At 30.5% G+C, this 19,380-nt stretch overlaps 1 protein-coding gene across 2 annotated transcripts in view; it reads left to right on the forward strand.

Annotated features, from left to right (window-relative positions):
• LOC117170632 overlaps positions 1 to 19,088 on the forward strand; it is a 25,837-nt gene extending 6,749 nt beyond the window's left edge. The window contains exons 2-3 of one of the 2 annotated variants that reach the window (XM_033357539.1): positions 13,901 to 14,295; positions 17,928 to 19,088. In XM_033357539.1, the coding sequence (XP_033213430.1) occupies positions 13,906 to 14,295; positions 17,928 to 18,593 (1,056 nt within the window). In that variant the 5' untranslated portion in view covers positions 13,901 to 13,905 and the 3' untranslated portion in view covers positions 18,594 to 19,088. The remainder of the gene's footprint in view (positions 1 to 13,900; positions 14,296 to 17,927) is intronic. The other variant, XM_033357546.1, reaches the window with a different exon arrangement.
• Positions 19,089 to 19,380: the final 292 nt, after the last annotated feature.

Raw genomic sequence — 19,380 nt, forward strand, 5'->3', positions numbered from 1 at the left:
GGGGGGGATTTCACAAAACGAAAAACTAACATTCTTCAGGACCCAAGTTCATGGTAGCTTTTAGTTTTATCGTTAGGGTCGCCCAAAAACAGAACCGAGCAGATTCTTTTCAGGCCTGGCCTGTAATAAGCAGGGTAAGTTACGAAAGGAAAAACCGTTGTAGGCAACAGTTTTATATACTCCCTTTTCAGATAAATAATAAAATGCTCCACTACTGCGATGGTGGTTTAATCGTGGTGCTCTAATTTTTGAAGTCAGATTTACCGATTACACCAAACTCTCGCTTTCAGTCAAGTGTCGATGGTTACCTTCAAATGGCCTTGGACTGATTTCAGGGGGACAGAAACGTCAACAGTGAGGGCCGCCTGACTCGTTTGCAATTGGAATATATATAATGTCGCAACCGCTCTCGCCCTACTCTCCTGAGAAACTGCGTGAGCCAGTTGTTCTAGGAAGGCTGAGAACGGGTTGACTGAAAGCGAGAGTTTGAGTATTTCCAGGGGCTTACATTCTAGTTTAAAGTACGTACACTCAAAAAGAAGTTTGGTTGATTCAACAAAAATTTGGTCGGATTAAACAAATAAATATATTCCTATACGGTCAATCAAATGGTTGATTCACCAATTTTGTTGGTTCATAAAGTTTGGTTGATTACAATAAATAGTTTGGATGATTTAATCAAATATGCTGGTTGAACGAAACAAATATTTTGTTTGAATCAACAACCGTCATATCAATGGTCGTACAAAATAGATGGAAACCCTTCTTATTAATTAAAACTTTTGATAAACATCACTGGCAGCATCAGAAAACTGCACTTTGAGTGTCACGGGATTCGTAGAACACAGTTTTTTTCGGCGCCCGAACTGGCCACCAGTGTGGACTGACGTATAATCTGTTTCGATATGTTTAGTGAAATCAGTGGAAGTATTTAGTTAAATCAACCATATTATCTTATTACTTTAACAAATTCATTTTCTAATCAATCATATATTCCGCTCAACACATTCATTTGGTTGAATCAAATAAACATGCTAAAATAAATACCCATGTGAAAATTTTGTCATGGAACTAGTTGGACCCAAAATAGGAAAATCTTGGCCCTAAATTGGGGATTTAGACATGATCAAACTATAAATGAAACGCCTAACACGGCTAGAGCCTAACTTACCGAACGACTTCGCCCCAAATTGGCTTTATTTATTTTTTGTGGTTTCAGCCAATTTAAAATTAAAAATTGTTTTTTAAAATAAAAAATAATTAAATACATTTATAAAGGTAAAATTCTTTATTGAAAAGAAGCATTTCAAGTAGCTGCACATTTGAAGAAGAATCTTATTCCTGAACCTGATTATTCGTCGCCTATAAAATAAAAATATTAGATATTGTAAATTGAATTTGGAGTTAAATCATAATTATATATTATCATTAATTGCTCTAATAATAATTTTCTTACCGAGAATACAAGATTACATGTAAAAGTCCTTGAAAATTAATTTATTTGTTATTCTCTTCATAGCTGTAAATGTCATGGGTAATTCTCTTGACATTCACTTTTTGATGATATTGCTGATGGATTTTCGAATTAGATTTTCCCTGTCAAAAAGTAGAATCAAAGGATTTTTCTGCAAAAAATATTAATAAAAACAATTCATAATATATTTGGTTTCTTTTTTACAATTAAAGGAGCAGTTAACTGGTTAGCTACTTTTCTGTAAACAATATTTCAGAAAATGTGAATTGGTAAATAATGTATTGTTTATTAAATAAAAAAAACGAGTTATTAAACCAATTTTAAGTCAAATTTCTTAGTTTTAAGAATGACCAATTCTGACGACTGATTTTCACTTTCGGCATTTTTGATCATTGGAATCACAGTGTAATAATATTTACACCGACAAAATCACAAAAACACTCCCCACAATAACCTCAAACTAACCTACTTGTCATCTACTTGTATTCAAGAGGTTCAAGATGGAGTCCGATTGAAAACAGATGTTCCGCCAAGTTTATGGCGTGCTAGAAACTCTAGAGTATCAAGAGCTTTGAAACAGAGTTGGTTTAACCTAGATTTAAGATATTAACCGTGCTGTAGCCATAAAATAATTTTCCAAGTTGGGGTCAAGATTTTAATTAGGCAAACATTTGGCAGTTTCCACATGGGTAATTACTTTACATTGACAAATTTAATTCGTTGTGTTTTCTAAATGTAACCAATGGCTTATTTGAGCCGACAAAATTTTTTAGTTTTAACAAACAAAGTAGGTTGAACAAATTGTTTTTTTTTTAATCAACTCAATTCTTTCTCTGAGTATACATAGTGAATACTGTGCACAGTACATAATATCAATACTGTACAAGTACTTTAAGTAAATACTGTATACAGTATTTACTGTATTTACGAAGGTGATCTAAAAATGCATGGAATTTTTTTTCATGCTGGAGGGCAAAGATCCGCCCTTTTAATTCCAAATCCAAAAAAAGAAATTTCGTACTTTTTTCGATTTTAAGAGTTGCCTGTTTTGACTTGAAGTTCCCCATGTAAATTGCATGGGGAAAAATCATTTTTTGTGTTTTTGGAATAATTTTTTACGTTTTGGGAAAATGTGATGGGAAAGTATAGAGGTTTGTTGAGACTATCCAATGAAGACTTTAATGTATCAGAGACGGGTTTGACACCCCTAATACTCTCCCAACAGTCCCTGAAACTACCCTTAAAACCAAAAATACCAGTTCTTCATGAAATCCACCTTTTGAGCACTGTATTCTCGTCTTTTTTTACTTAAAATTATTCATACTGGTCTAGTGGAATATTTATCAACATTGTTTAATTAATTGTCAATTATTTAAACAAACAGAATTTCTTTAAATAATTTGTTTTCTTAAATTTATTTTTTCCTAGAAATTATTACTATTCGTCTAGTGAAATATTCATTAACATTGGTTCATTAGTTATAAAGTTTTTAAACAAATTGAACTTGTTTAAATAATTTTTTTAATTCTTTTTTTAATACAAATTATTAATATTTCTTTAGTGGAATATGTGTCAACATTGTTTGATTAATTTTGTATTGTTTAAAAAAATTACATTTGTTTAAATAAATTTTTAACATTTCCTTTTTTTTAATACCAATTATTATTGTTGGTCTAATGGAATATGTAACAAGACTGTTGAATTCATTTTTAATTATGTAAACAAATTCGATTTTTCTAAAAAATGTTGTTTTTTTTTACAAAATTGTGGAACTGACAGTTAAAATTATCATTAAGTGACATAAATTTATTTTCAAATATTTTCCAATCGTTGAAACAATAAATTATTATTTATTTTCAACTAATAATTAAGGTTGTATAATAATTGATTTTATATTTCCATCTTACCTTCATTATTTGAAAAACATTTATTTGTTTCTACAAATTTAATTAGTTCGCTTTTTTCTTATATAATATTAATCTATATTTTCTATTCCTGTATCCTTATTTCTCGTTAATAAATTGTTTAGTTATTAATTGTTTGTATAATTAAAAATTAATTAACCAGTATTGATAAATATTCGACTAGACCAACAGTAATAATTTTTATCAACAGAAAAAAAATTCGGGAAAAAAATTAATTAAACAAATGAAAATTATCCAAAAATTTACAAATTAATTAACCAATATTAAACAACATTCCGCACTTAAAAAACAGTAATCATTTTTAATAAAAACAAAAGAATTTTTACTACAAAAATTTTTTAAACAAATTCACTTTTGCTTAAATAATTAAAAATTAATGAACCAATGTTAGTCAATATTCTACCAGACCAATCATAATAATTTGAAGTAAAAAAAGACGAGAATGCTGTACTCATAAGAATGATTTCATGAAGAATTGACAATCTTGGGTTTAAGGGTAGTTTTCACGGACTCATCGGCGTGTATTAAATGTGTTAAACCTAACTGCCTGATACATGAAAATCTTCGTTGGATAATTCTCTACAAGCATCTATACTTTCCCGTCATATTTTCCCTAATCCTAAAAAATTATTTCAAAAACTCAAAAAAGTTATTTTTCCCCATGCATTTTACATGGGAAAATTCAAGTCAAACCCCTAGTATTTACTGTATTTACCGTATTTACTATTGTTAATATTATTGAATGAGTCTGATTGTCTCATGGAAAGGATATTACGTGGCTTAAAGGGATTAGTTACGATTGAAACAAAGTGTCAAATAACATCGTGAGATGGATCACCGCTGCGCAATGCAACCGTGAGAAAGATCAGGATCAACGGATCATTTCGTTGTACTCGAATGAATCAGGAAACGTCTCTACAGAGTCGCTTACAATAATCAACAGTCGATCGGGTAAAAGATTCAGTGCAGTCGTGCTTCAATGTTCATCATCTAAACATAATATTTTTATTCTTTAAAGAGAACCAAAGTATTAAAATACTCAAAAAAAATCATCATATTTTTGTATGTGTAAAGTGCCAATATTCTGTTAAAGATCATATGAGTTCGTAAACGATTTCATGGATTAAAAGAATATTTAGTATTTGCGAGGGTGTGAAATTGATATTTTGGAAAATAATGAATTATTCAAAATGGTAAGTTGCGGGATCCAAAGCAATCCTGTATTTTGAAATATATAATATGCAATATATGGTTTAAATATGTTTAAATATGGAATAAACAATATATAAAACTTAAAATATGAAAATAACGATTAAATAATAATAATAATAATAATAATAATAATAATAATAAGCCTCAGTGGCTCAGTTGGTTAGACACTCGGACTTCACATCAGATGTACCTTTACTGAGGTTCTGGTGGTTCGGAACCCACCTTAAGCTGTAGGTCTCCCCATCGTGTACTTGACTGCAACCCAGTCCGTCAATGATGGGGTAAAAACCAGGCTTTGTCCAATATGTCTGGGCAGACTGCTCTCATCAGATCACTTGATTGCATTATAAGAATGCGTCCATGACTGATGATATATACCGGGACAGACCCGTGCAAAAATGATCAAATAAAAAATCCAACTCTAACCAAAAATGCCTTCGACATTTTGGTTAGTATAAGCCTGTGACAACATTTCAACACTGAAGTGTTTTTTATGATAAATAATTAATATAATAAAATGTATACCAGTTTAAATATACAATATGCAGTATAATTTGTTAGTATTAAGTATACACTAAGCATAAATTAATATAATACTTTACTCACTGCCACTATGAAACAAAGACGAGTGCTACGTGCGCGATTAATATTGTTTTTTGCCTAAAGCTATTTTTAATCACCTAAAACAATAGAAAAGAAAATCAACAATATGATAACTTAAGAGAATTGATATTTTAACTTTAGGAATAATATATAATTTGTCATTGTTGTAAGAAATTGTAAGGTTTATTTTTGAAGTCAACATTTTTTTTAATAAACGATTTACAGAGACTAACAACAACAAAACTGTGAGTTTGATGACCGAATTTTAATTTAAAAAATAATTATAATCTGAAAAATCTTATGATTAAAAAAAAGGATGAATACTGAAATAACCGACTTCCGGTGAAGAACTTTAACATAACCTAAAATAGTTCAAAACTTATGAATTCAGTTTGAAACTAATGATTTTTTAATGTAAATTTAAATTACTAAGAAAAAACCATAACACAATTCGTTATTATTCAAGTTCATAAATTTTATTATTTAGAACAAAACTCATTAGATTCAGATCTAATAATTTTGGTTTAAAAATACCAATTTCAGGTGGAACATGCCAACATTTCCTCAAATTCTTGAAAATTGCAAATGCTCCTTAACATGTACTATTTTTGTTTTCTTAAATACCAATAATTTCCGACGAATAACACTTAACAGTATATTATTAGCAACAAAAAATTGCTCAAAATTGAAACTATTCTTCGAAATCCAATGAATCTTGTTTAAAAATGTCAGTCCCGGTTAAAAACGCCAACAAAGCCGAAAAACGTAAGTTATGAGAATTTATTTTTAATGTTTTGAATTTAATTACCATTTTTTTTTAAATACATTTCCGAACTTTTTTTAAACTTCATGATTTTATTTCAAATTTGTACTGCTTTTTACTTTTGCAAAATACTATATAAAATATTGTATTATAATGTACACTCAACTCCCGATATAAGTCCAAATCCAACAAAAATTATACATACAACCGTGCCTGCTTACGTTTGTATTTCCCCCGATTTAAGATCAAGGTTAAGACAATGCCATGCTACAAACTGGTCTTATATCGGGAGTTGAGTGCATATACAGAAGCGTCCTACAATACATTATTATTATTATTATTATTATTATTATTAGTATTTTACAATTATTAAACAGTATACAGTGCGTATAGTAAATATATAGTATGTGCTATATAATTTAGAGTATAATATAATTTTATAGCAGATACTATTTGTGGAAAGGAAGTAATTGTGCTGCAACTATTTGTAATGGATGTGTGGACAATAGACACTTCTATTTATTTTTTCAATATATTTTTCTCCATCATCCATGACTTCTCAAACGACGGATGCTCACGCATCGTTAGACCCCCACTCTCGTGACACTGGCGCGTACCGGTTTCCGTTCTCTCGTACTTCCGGTATCCCGTAATTGTTCCGTGAGCTCGAAATGAAAAGGGAATCATACGCTTCGTGTATATACACAGGTATAAATTAGATTGTCGGACAATGGTAAAAGCGACTCACGGTTTCTGAGCACGAGCCGGTTGTCCATTTTTTTAAAAAGTAAAACCCCCTTTTTCAAACGCAACCGATTTTGTATATCTAATTATCTCTCAGTGCTTTGAGCTTTAAATTCTAGAATTTTTTAAAATTCTATTTTCCTCACAATTATGCGATTAACAATTTTTTTTCACCGATGTTCCCACCGAAAAAAAACTGAGGTTTTGCTAAAGTTGGAGCTAAAATAAAAGTTGATATCTTTTAGAACTTGAAGTCCAGTAGAACTCCCTGTAGATCCAAAAGGGTTCCTTTGGAGAAAACTTGAATAACAACATGAAGGCGCATCCACAAACCAACCGTTTGCAAAGTGGGGTTGGTAAGTTAGGGATTTACAGAATTTGTGTGTAAAGCAAACGATATGGCTTATGAATACGCCTTTACATTTACAAATTTGCTGCATAACCTCAAAATTATATTTATTAATTCATTATGTCTATTCTAATAGTGATAATATTTTGTACTTTATCGTAAAAGTTGTGTTATTAATTATATAAAATGCTGAATTAGGTCTAGCGGAAAATAGATTCTTCGGAAACAGTTTCTATTAAAATTGGGTTCCTTTGGAAAACTGGAGTCTCCTTTAGAACAAATTCGTTTTAGGGTTCTTTTCAAGACGATTTCTTTTTTTCCGCTCCTTAATAAATAAAAGTTTGTTATAGTAGAAACCCCAGTTTCTTCTGTGCTCAAGAACAAGAGGACGATGAAGGCAATAAAAAATTGGATCCAATTTGCTTCATTGTCGCTGAGAAACTGTCTAGGCATCATTTCGTTTTTTTTCTTTTCGAAGTCTTCTTGGAGGCTGAAACTCAAGTTTTTCGCACGACTTCAAGGTAATTTTCTTGTCTTCAAAGGAGTCAGAAGATGCTCGGGTTCTAAGCAATGTAACGGAAATCTTTTAAGACCGCAATAACGAGCAGTGAATCTCCACTCCTACATTGAATTCAACCGCTATGCAGATTATTCGATTTGAGATTAATTGCACTTTTCGCGCTTTAATATATTAAAATGATTTTTGGTACGAAATATTTCCGTCTTTTTAATTTTTAGAGAATGGTCTGATATTATTTAATAATAAAATACTGAATAATATAATATCAAGAAAAAAATGGTCTAAAAGTATTTTTCATCCATAAAAACAATATTTTTTACTAACTATAGTCATTAAAATAATAACTAAAGCAGCTTACATAATTTTTGTAAAATGCTCGTGGTCAGGGGTTCGATTGAAGTTTATTTTCGTAGTTTAGAATAATTTAATTTTCTCTTGAAGGTTCTTCAACATCAGGATAAATGATGCAGTTTTATCACATGAATAAGATAAACATTTTCTATAAATAATTTGCACATTTCAAATATGCATTTCGTACTTTAACAAAAAAATATTTACTTGGATTAATTTTTCTTCTAATTTGTATTTATTACAGTGATGGGGAAATCACTTTAAAAAATTAGACAAAGTTACGTTATGAAAGAAGTAAATCTTTAAATTATAAGTGACTTTAAATCAAAAAATTCTAAATTAAATTACTTCAGTACTTTTTTAATATGAATTACAGATTTTTAAGATTTTTATATTTAAAATTATTACCTATCGATTGATATTCTCATTTCGAACTCTTCTTTAGTTTTGTGGTTTCTTATCTCAATTTTAGATTAGGGGCTTCTTTAAAACTTTCAAATTTATATGTTTATAAATTCTTTTTTTTTTAATTTGCGAACTAATTACAACCAATTTGAAAACATTTAATTCGATTACCTTTAAATTTAATAATATTTATCAATTTTATTTGCTGTACCACTCTAACTTTCAATCTGTAACTGTAAAATTGTTAAATTATTTGAAATAATTCACACAAATTGCAATTTTAATGAGCCAAAGTTCAAGATTATTTCTTTTCAGGCATTTTTTCAGAAATTATTTTTACTTTCTTTCCTCAAATTTCAAAATGTTTGAATTTAGAAACAATTTAGTCAGTTTCTTATGTTATGTTTTGAAATCGTTGAATTTTAAAGATTTCCGATTTAAAATTGTTAAGTCTTTTCCAACTATTATTTCGATTGTTATTTTTATCATAAGTTATTTTCCAACACTGATTCTTTGTTTACAAATAAAGTGTAATATTAGACAAAACAAATTCAATGTTGGAAAAATACATTGTTTTTTATTATAAGTAATTAATATTTTACTATTTTAATTTGAATTGCTCTGCAGCCGTGCACCGGTTAAATTCAAACGTTCGTTCTGGTATTGTAGGCGGGTGTAACCTTACGACAGGTGTAAGGATACAATTTATGTACCGGGTGTGGTGGGAATAAAAGATTTATATATATATCTCTGACTGGAAAATACTTTTTTGATTAATTCGCAAAAGCATTTACGAATAATTTACTAAAATCACAACAAGTTTGAAGTTATTATGAGCTAATCATTTTCTGAATAAATTATTGGTAAATGAAACAATGTTTTTCAGCGCTTCAGGGACAATTTTTTCTAAAATTCATAGTCGGACGGGCTTTTTTCAAAATTACTAACAGGGAAATGATCAGGCGCTGATTAGACTATTAATTTTCAAAATTCCTAGACCGACGCGGGTCAGGCAATACACATTGTTAAAAAAAAATTTATTATTCCCGCAGTTTAATCTGTTTATATTTAATAATTACCAGAAAACAAATTGAAAGTCTAATAATAACTATATTTGAGGTATTTAAATCATGAATTGTCCCCTCCTCTAAAATAGCTGTATTTATTTTCTTATTTAGAACAAAAATTGGTATTATTTGTTTAGTTAATAATACCTTAATATGTTTGCAGAAAGGGAGAATTGCTAATTATAGTCTCAATTTAGATTTGAGTAAGTAGATCCTACAAAAATAAAGTGCGTGTGAAACTCGATGAAATAACACACCTGTGGTGAATATATTAACGAATTCTACCTGACAGTCACCTGACTCACTTCCTGCCCTTTAATAAATACTTAAATAATTCATCTCTACCTGCTGGCGATACGGAACTGTTACAAAATCTTGGTTCTATTTTTTTTAGTGTTTGAAAAATTAACAACATTTATTATTTTTAATTTTGTTTAAGATAATGTTAAAAATTGTTGCAATATCTGTGATAAATTATGAAAATTGGTCTCATTGAAGAATTTTTCATCCAAAATTCGTTCTAATTCTCCGAGAATAGTTTTTTTTTTCATTAACTGAACAAGGAATTCTCTTTTTCTTGCAAATTATCCAAAAAGTTAAGATATTTTTTTACTTCGAAAATTATATTGAATCGAATTTCTGAAAATAAAATTTGGTAAAAGTACCGATTAAGAAATAAAGCGATCGGTCGTGTAAAAACGGACCGGTCGGTTGCAAGGTGCAGCACGTGCTCGACAGCTGGTTTCCGGTTTAAATTTAAAAGGATACGTTAGGACTTTTTGAAATTTCGTGACTTGATCAAGAAGTCGATAATAATGCAAGAAATCTCTATCTGTAAATATTTCGAGGGCCGTCTACTTGCAAGTTTTTACCGTTTAAGTCGGCCTTTAAGAGTATCACAGTTGAGATTAAACTGCATCATATTTATTTCATAAAGAAAAAGATTAAATTAAAATTAATTTTGATTTGACAAGTTTTATTTAATTACATTATTAGATTAATTCGTGCTCTTTGTCTTTTTGCTCCTTGTAGCAGAATTTGTTTCAACACAATAGAACTGCTTTATCAGCAAGATCGAATGATTGACGATAAGGATTCGATTACTTGCTAGAAATAGCGATATTGAATTCTGCGATAGGAAATGTGTTCTACTTTTTGAGTCTTAAAGGCAATATTAAATTTAGAAATGAACTGATATCGAAATCACAAATTCTATATTTTATAATTAAGTTAGATTAGACTCTACATATTACTTTCGTACTTCTCTGATAACAAAATTAAAAAAAAATATTTTCACGGCTGCCGTCTTATCCAAAAAGTCATTAAAAATAATATAAGATTAAAATTTGTATAACCTAAACATTAATTCGTAATTGTTATTAGCAAATTTAATAAACGAATGCATAATTAGCTTGTTTTCAGTATATATACTCTTTGTTTATAAGCAGAATCAAATATAAATATTTGAACAATTGCAACAATTGTAGGTACAAATTAATGAAAAAATTTATCATTTCTAAGAAATAGATTTCATTTTTCAGTACGAGGCATCGGAAATATATGAGCAGTGGATTTTGCTAAAGAAAACTACATTTATCTACTGAAAAACATCCAAGTAATACATTTGTTTATTTAATTGATTTAAATATTATAAAATTATTTTCTAATTGCAGAGAACATAAAACGTGTAATTATCGTGATATTTATAGTTGATCATGCTAAAAACGAGACAAATATTTACTGAAAAACGAGAAAATTATTAATTTGTTTATGAACTTTGCTGTAAACAATTTAGATTAATTTTTAACTCACTGAAATATTAGTTTTGCATTATTTTACTTCCACTTTCTTTTAAAACAATGAGTCTAATATATTTAAGTATCACAAATGAAGAAGATATCATTTTTTCCCCTACTTGGTTTATAACAATTTAAAAACTATTTTGATTTAACTGCTACTGTTAGACGTAATTTTTTATGTCTTTCTGTTTTGAATTGGTACACTTTCGGTTCAAAAAACATTATTTTTGACTATAGGGCAGCCGTGAGTATATAAGAAAATTTTTGCTATCCCTTTTTTGTTAAATGACAAATTTATGGGGAAATTTGCAAATCGAATGAAAATTCTGAGCTAAAAATTTATTTGTCGAGTGGTGAGCCATGATCTTTTCCCCGCACTGTTTCCTTCTGAGTGATTCCAAATTTTGTGTATGGAAAATGCTGAAATCACCCAAAGTAAAAAATTCAAAGGGATAATTAGTAAAATATTTTTATAAGTGGTTAATCGTGATCTCTAAATTTCAGGACTAATCCTTCGCTTTCCCAGCTACATCCATTTTTCGGGATGAATAGACGTAAACGCTTTTTAAAAATCAAAGTTTAAAATAAAAAAAAAAAAATTAATGGACGACTAGTCAATCCCCTTTTCCAGTTTCTAACATTTTTTTGAACGACTGGATGCAGCAGCAAATTAAAAATATGAGTTTAAAACGAAAAATGAAAAATTGATTGGACGACTAATCTATGCCCTTTTTGAGCACCTACAATTTTTGTTGACAACCAGACACAGTCATTTACAGTAAATTAATTTACCGTTAGTTTAAAAAGAGAATAAAAAAATGAAAATTACGGAATGACCAGTACATCCACGTTTTCAACTTCGCCAATATTTCAGTATGGTTGAATGTAACCTTAGCTGCAATATGAAAATTAAATTTGAAAATAAAAAATAAAAAAATTGACGGGATAGCTAGCCGATCTTCTTTCCACCTCCACCAATTTTTTCGGATGGCTAGATGCAGCCAGATTATGAAAATGAAATGTTTAAATAAAAAATTGGCCGAATGACTAGTTCATCCCCTTTTCCAGCTTTTCTAGTTCTTCGAAATAACTAGACGCAGTTTCAAATTAAAGCTGAAAGTTTAAAATGAAAAATGAAAAATTGACAACGCTACTAGTCCATCCGCTTCTCAAGCTTCTCAGATTTTTCGGGACAACTAGATACACTCATTCACAGTAAATTAACGTAAATAAAAAAAAAAGTTTAAAATTAAAAGTGAAAAAAGACGGGACGACTAGTCCATCCCATTTTTTAGTTGCAGAATAAAAATGAAAGTTTAATTGAAAAATGAATTTGCGGGATAACTATTCCATCCCCTTTTTCAGCTCCTCCAATTTTTGAATCGACTGAACGCAGCTGTAAATTAAAATTTAAAGTAGGCGCCGAGCGCCTACAATGGGAGTTTTCGTAGTTTTAGGTGCTTATACTTTGTACCCTTTGTCAATTTCGGGCCTTATGTCTTTTTGCCCTCTTCGTCTATTTTGGGATCTATGCCATATTTAGGATCCAATGAAAGTTTAAAATGAAAAAAAAAAAAAAAATGACGGGACGACTGGTCCATCTCTTTTTCCAGTTTTACCAATATTTCTAAACGACTAGACGCAGCTTAAAATTAAAAATTGATGGGACTAATTCATCCCCTTTTCCAGCTCCGGCAATTTTTCGGGACTAGACGCAGCCGTAAATTAAAAGTGAAAATTTTAAATGAAGAATGAAAAATTTACAAGACTTGTTTATCCCCTTTTTCAATTCCACTATTTTTTAATAGTAGACGCAGCCGTAAAAGAAACAGGAAAGCTTAGAATGAAAATTAAAAATTGATGGGACCAGTTCATCCCCTTTTCCAGCTCCGGAAATTTTTTGATACGACTGTTAGGATGTCCATATTATAGATTGTACGGTGAACGAAAATATGGAGAGAATGAAAAATGAAAAATTGACGACACAACTAGTCCATCTCCTTTTCCCGCTTTAACAATTTTTCGAATCGACTAGACGCGGATGTAAATTAAAAATGAAAATTTGACGGAACTATTTCATCCCCTTTTCCACTGACGAAAATTTTTCGCGATGACTAGACGCAACAGCAAATTAAAAATGATAGTTTAAAATGAAACATGGAAAATTCCCGGGACAAACAGGTCCACCCCCTTTCTAGCTCTACCAGTTTTTTAGATGACTAGAGGCAGCCGAAAATTAAAAAAAACTTCAAAATGAAGCATGAAAAATTGTCGGGATGACTAAACCTTTCCCTTTTTCATCTCTACCAATTTTTCGAATCGATTAGACGCAGCTGTAAATAAAAAATGAAAATTTATAATGAAACATTGACGGGACTAGTTCATCTCCTTTTCCAGTCCCGACAATTTTTTGGTACGGCTATTTAAAACAAAGTATTATTTTAGGGCTAGTTTCAGATAAAAACAGTTTCGAGTGGTACTAAAAGATGCGCACTGTTGGGAACCCAGATTTATTTGTTTTACATTGAAAATAACAGCATGAAATTATCCTATTCTAAAACAGGAAACGAGAAAAACGATACGCTAACAAAAGAGATCTCTAGTTTTCACAGTGTAGTAGCGACCGTAAATTAAAAATGAAAGTTTTAAATAAAAAATTGAAATTGTTTTAAATATTTAAATGTTTAGAGAAGATGGAAGATGATGACTTCGGATTTACTTTACGTGACGATAAGGTCCTGCGCAAGGTTTTGACGTCACAAACGACGGTTGGAAAAGAAGAGTTGAAGGTGGGAGAGGTCGAGGGCCAGCGAGCACAGTTGCAGTGCTCCAAGGAGGCAGCTTTAAAAAACACCCCCGACGTAAACAGCGGATTCATTCCGGCTCCGGTCCCGGTACCTTTCAAAGGTACGGAAGGCGTGGTGAAGGGAGGCGCGACCTCACCGGAAACCGGAAGCAGTCCACTCGACATACAGCAACGCACGAAGGCCTCAGTTGCCCGTAACACGCCGAACATACCAAACGTGGTGGAGTACCACTTGAAAGTGAAGCCGCAGACCCAGAAGGACATTCTCACTTACCAGGTAAGTGTAAATATTTATGACACTCCCATTTATTCACCAAATAAGATTCTACTATCACTTTTTAATTTACCTCACCTGCCACTAATTTCTATTATCTGATTTTCAATTTGTTTGACAACATTTCTTTCAGGAAGAATTTAATATTTCTTCTCTGGAACAGTTTTTGTAGATTGCTTGATTTTTGTAGTCTTCTATTTTATTTTATTTGAAATGTTCTACAATAATTAAAAAAAAAAAAAAACTAGTAATCATAAATTAATGGTACTGGTAAAATATTAATGAAGGAAAATCCACAGTACATTTTCAAATTTGTGGGCTAAAGTGGCTATAACATTCGATAACACCAATAATTATTGAAAGTTTCATTTAAGCTAGTAATTTATTGCATTTCTCAAGTTTATTATTTGTTGTGTTACTATAAATTAAAAAATTTCTGCTTGTGTCATAATGGTGGTTTATCATAGAATGTTGTGTTTTTTTTTTAAAGAAAAGAGATGAATTTATACCAAAATACACAGTCGATTTCACATCCGACAAAAGTAAAAAGAAAAAAATGTGAAACTGGTTAATACTTACTACTTCTTGTTCTCTTTTAAAGATTCAAATTTTGAAAATTGATAGAAGATTCTATATTGGTTCAAAAATTATTTATATGTATCAGTTTTTGCTACTCAATGTTTTTCGGGATTAATTTAATTTGACAGTTTAAAAACATGTTTTTCGCTTTATCAAAGAAACAAGTATTTATTTTGCTTTCATGTAAAAAAATCTATTATGGTTTTGAAAACGTTCCCGAATTGTGAAAAAATTCCTAAATCATGAAAACATTTTTTTCGGATAAGCAAAATCATGACATGTTTCTTTGGATCAAGCTGAAGAAATTTCAGTTTCAACATATCAAAATTTTTCCAAAATGTGTATGTATGACAATATCTAAAAAATGTGTTTTTGCAATATTTCATAAAATTCTAAATTAAGCAACAAAATTGTTTTTATTTAAATTTTTGATTATTGTTCACTAGAAAAAATCGTACATGGAAAATATTCGCCATAGTTCTTGAACCAATAGGATTTTTTTAAATTTCAAAAATTGTAATCTTCAATATGAAAAAAAGGGAATAGAAGATATTAACTATCATAAGTTCTTTTAATTTTTCGGATGCCAAACCACAAATTTTTTTCTCTTAGCTCAAATGATTCGGTTAATTTGAGCATTTTTATCCCGCCCTAATACACAGGCTTATTTTTATTATTAATTTTTTAATATTATAAAAAAACTATCCGGAAAACTCATTCCCAGAAATTATGAGACAATTCTGAGAATTCTTCTTTGTAGGAATTATCGGTAAAATACTGTAAATTTCCAAGAAAAATTGAAAATATTCTAGTAATTTATTGGAATAATCTAAAACTTTTTTTATATTAGGTTATTGCTTAATTTCAATTCTACAAAGTTATTTGGAAAACTAAAAAATGTCCGGGAAAATTCTACGAAAATCAAGGATAGCCGCCCTGCCCAAAAAATCCGAAAGATTCTAAAAGGAAATTTCTTATATATTCTGAAATAGTCGAAAAATATTATTTTCAGATTTTAACAAAATCTTTTCGAATTCTGCATCCGAATGTTTTAGTTTCTTTCCCAAAATTTGTCCCAATATAATCCTATCAGATCTTATCAGAAATGATTAATTAATAATAATATTATATTATTTTGTTTTTGCAAATTATTATTAATACAAAATTAATAATAATAATAATTTGGGCGAACAAAATAATTGTTTAAACAAGTTTTTAAAATCAATTCCTTGTATCCAAAATTTTTTCACTATATTTCCAGCAAAATTTTAAAACTGTTTTAATTTTGAACAAATTATTTAATTAGTATACTTATTAAATTTTGAAATTTATTAAAGGATTCTTAACAAATTTTTAATCCTTCAAAATATTTTAATATTTTAACTATGGAAAATCCTAATATTAGGAAAGTTTGAACATTTTCTGCAAACATTTAATAAAAACACTTAGAAAATTCTCATAAATTATTCAGGAACTCTAGAGTACAAATCTGATAACTTCTGGGAAAATTCTTGGCAGTCTATCCAAATTTTTCTGCCCATTCGTAAAAAAAAAACTCTAAAATTACACAGAACAATTGAGATGACGGATGCAACAACTCGATAAGCACTCGAAAACGCGTAGAAATATTGTCCAGTCGGGAAAATTTATCGATAAAAAAAAATTGGTCAAATCGTAAAATGAAATATACATTCGTATTCAGCTTGACGCGGCCAACAAATTTTTCCCATGAAACTTTTTGCTTCGGTAATTATTACTTAAGATAAACAATAAAAACTTAGAAAATGTTCCGATCAAAAATCACGATTATTCGGCCGTTTGTTGATACAAATGTTTGAAATTTGTATAGTGTACTCTCAATATATAAGCGATAACGTGGTTTTCATTCTGAATCAATATGCTATTAAAGAAAAAGAGAAACACTCGCGTTTTAAACAAAGTGCATTGTTTATAGTCGTCGCTTATGTATTGAGAATACACTATAAAAATTTCAAGCATTTTTATCAACAAACGGCCGAATAATGGCGAGTTTTACAAAACATCGATTTTCGATCGGAAAATTGTCAAAGTTTTTATCCTTTATCTTAAGTAATAATTATCGAATCAAAAAGTTTCATGAGAAAAATTTGTCACATTTAAAAATCTGCAAAAAAAATTGTCATCCGTTCGGATTTGAACCCAGACTCGATCATTCAAACTATATACTGAGAAAACTATATCGCATGAATGACAATATATATCGTAATTCCTGCGCTATATATCGTAATTATCGCATTATAATAGCGCAAAATCGTGATATCGTACATAACATTATATACCGCATAATTGTGCAATCTATAGCGTAAGGATTTAAGTTTATTACGGTGTCACATTGTATTTCTACTTTTTTTATCTGGCGAGGGCTCGAGTAGTGAACAAACGATCACAGTAAAAATTAAAGATAAAATTTACATCGGTTCCAGGTGAAAGATTCACCGGAACAAAAATTAACCTTGCCAGATAAACTTCACATGAATCGAAGATAATTTCCGATTTGTAACCTTGCCTGGATAATCTTTCATCTTATAATCGCTCCATTTTTATTGGAGGTATAGTGACAATTACGACGCCAGTGCTACCCAGCGTTGTTAAACTTCATTAAATTTGAGAGAAATGGGGATTCCCATCTGTCAGTTACATTTTGCGTCGACGAGTTTAGAATTATTTCCCTAACCTCAGATGCAGGTCTTACCTGCAGCAACTTTTTACTTTTTTCTGTGATTGTTTTAAATCTGGTGTCCCTATTTATAGCTCGAACTCACTCATACTCTGCCTCTTTCCCATTGCTGCTAAGAAAGCTGTATAGCAGACAACAAAAAAATTTAACTTCATTTTTTTCTGTAATATTAGTGCATTATAATATCGTACAAAGCTCGAGGACTTGATTGTACCTTATCATGTTGTGCATTCTTGCAATATAGAGGTTTTGCGATATCATTGTGCGATATCTTTTTCTCCGTGTAAACTATGCTGCTCAGCTCCTACTTGAAAATTTTATTTCCTTTTCGATTTTCCAGAAAAGTCACCCATCCGAGATGAGAAAAGACAGAGACGCCTCGACCTTGAGCGAGGACACAAAAAGGGACATTTCCTCAAAAATCTCGAAGCTAACAATCAACAACAATGTCTTCGAAGGTTCAAATGAACTTCCCCAAGTCTTCCAAGTAAAGTACCTTGGCTCGCATGACGCCAGAGGTCTCTGGGGTATAAAACACACTCGAAAACCTGTCGATAACATGGTATCTGCTGCAAAATCGTTACCGGCTGGGACGATTTTGCCTTTTATCAAACTCGTTGTTTCCGAAGAGGGCGTTGCCCTACTGCCACTCCGAGGTACGAAAAAACTGGACGCTGGAATCTCCAAGGTCTATCCAATCGAGACGATCTCCTACGGAGTTCAGGATCTCGTCTACACTCGCGTTTTTACCATGATCGTCGTCCGAGAAACCGACAACTTCCGCCGGATGTCACCCTTCGAGTGTCATGGCTTCGTTTGCGAATCAAAACATCACGCGAGGCAATTGACCTACGCATTGGCGTCGGCTTTTCAAATTTATTCCCAGCTTGTCAAGTCCGCGCAAAACAAGAATGAGGGGCAAAGCAGTACGAGAAAGAAGTTCGTGATTGACTTGAGGAGTCCGGATGAAATTGAGGCTGACCTTAATTTGGACTCTGAGGCGTGAAGGTGTTAAAAGGACTTGTGAAATATCTATTGAGATTGGTGATGTGATGTAAATATGTCGATAAAACAGAGGATTTTTATTAGATTTAGGTTTAGAAAGTAGACAAGATTAATTGGGAGAGAGGAAGGTTTTGGTATTTTAAATTTTTGTTTTCGAAAGCTCACATTATAAATATTTTGAAGTTTAATTATTTCAACTAAGGTAATGTATAGAATTACTAAAAATAAAACCAAGAATCCAGCGACCAAATCTGGTCAACTGCAATAAAATGTTCCAATTGTAATTTGAAAAAACATCCTTTAAAAAAAACTTCCCAAAAAAGAAAAAAAAATTTAGACATAAATAAAAAAAGAGGAAAGAAAAATGAGAAGGCAATGAACCAACATAAGGAACACGAAAGAAATAAGAAAACAGAAGCCAGGCGATTTGGTTGGTTGCCTTCACATTTTTGTTTCCTCTTTTTTATTTTTGTTCAGCAAAATTTGTTTCTTAAGAAATTTTTTTATTTTAAATGGGATCTTTTTCAAATTATAATGGGAACATTTTATTGTGGTTGTCCAAATTTGGTCGTCGGATTCTTTGTTTTATTTTCATGAATTCTATACATTAACTTAATTATTGGACGTTAAATAGGATTTAAAATGTGATTTTAATCTAATTTAAATTTCTTAAATTTTGATTTTAACAAAATTAAGAGTGTCCGATAAAAAAGGCATTGTGCTGATTAGGGTAATCCATAAACATTCCTGTTGGAATTTTTTGTCGTAATTCGCTTGCGAGTGGTTAT

This window comes from Belonocnema kinseyi, chromosome 1 (assembly GCF_010883055.1).
Source record: "Belonocnema kinseyi isolate 2016_QV_RU_SX_M_011 chromosome 1, B_treatae_v1, whole genome shotgun sequence".
In the NCBI taxonomy this organism is placed as follows: domain Eukaryota; kingdom Metazoa; phylum Arthropoda; class Insecta; order Hymenoptera; family Cynipidae; genus Belonocnema; species Belonocnema kinseyi.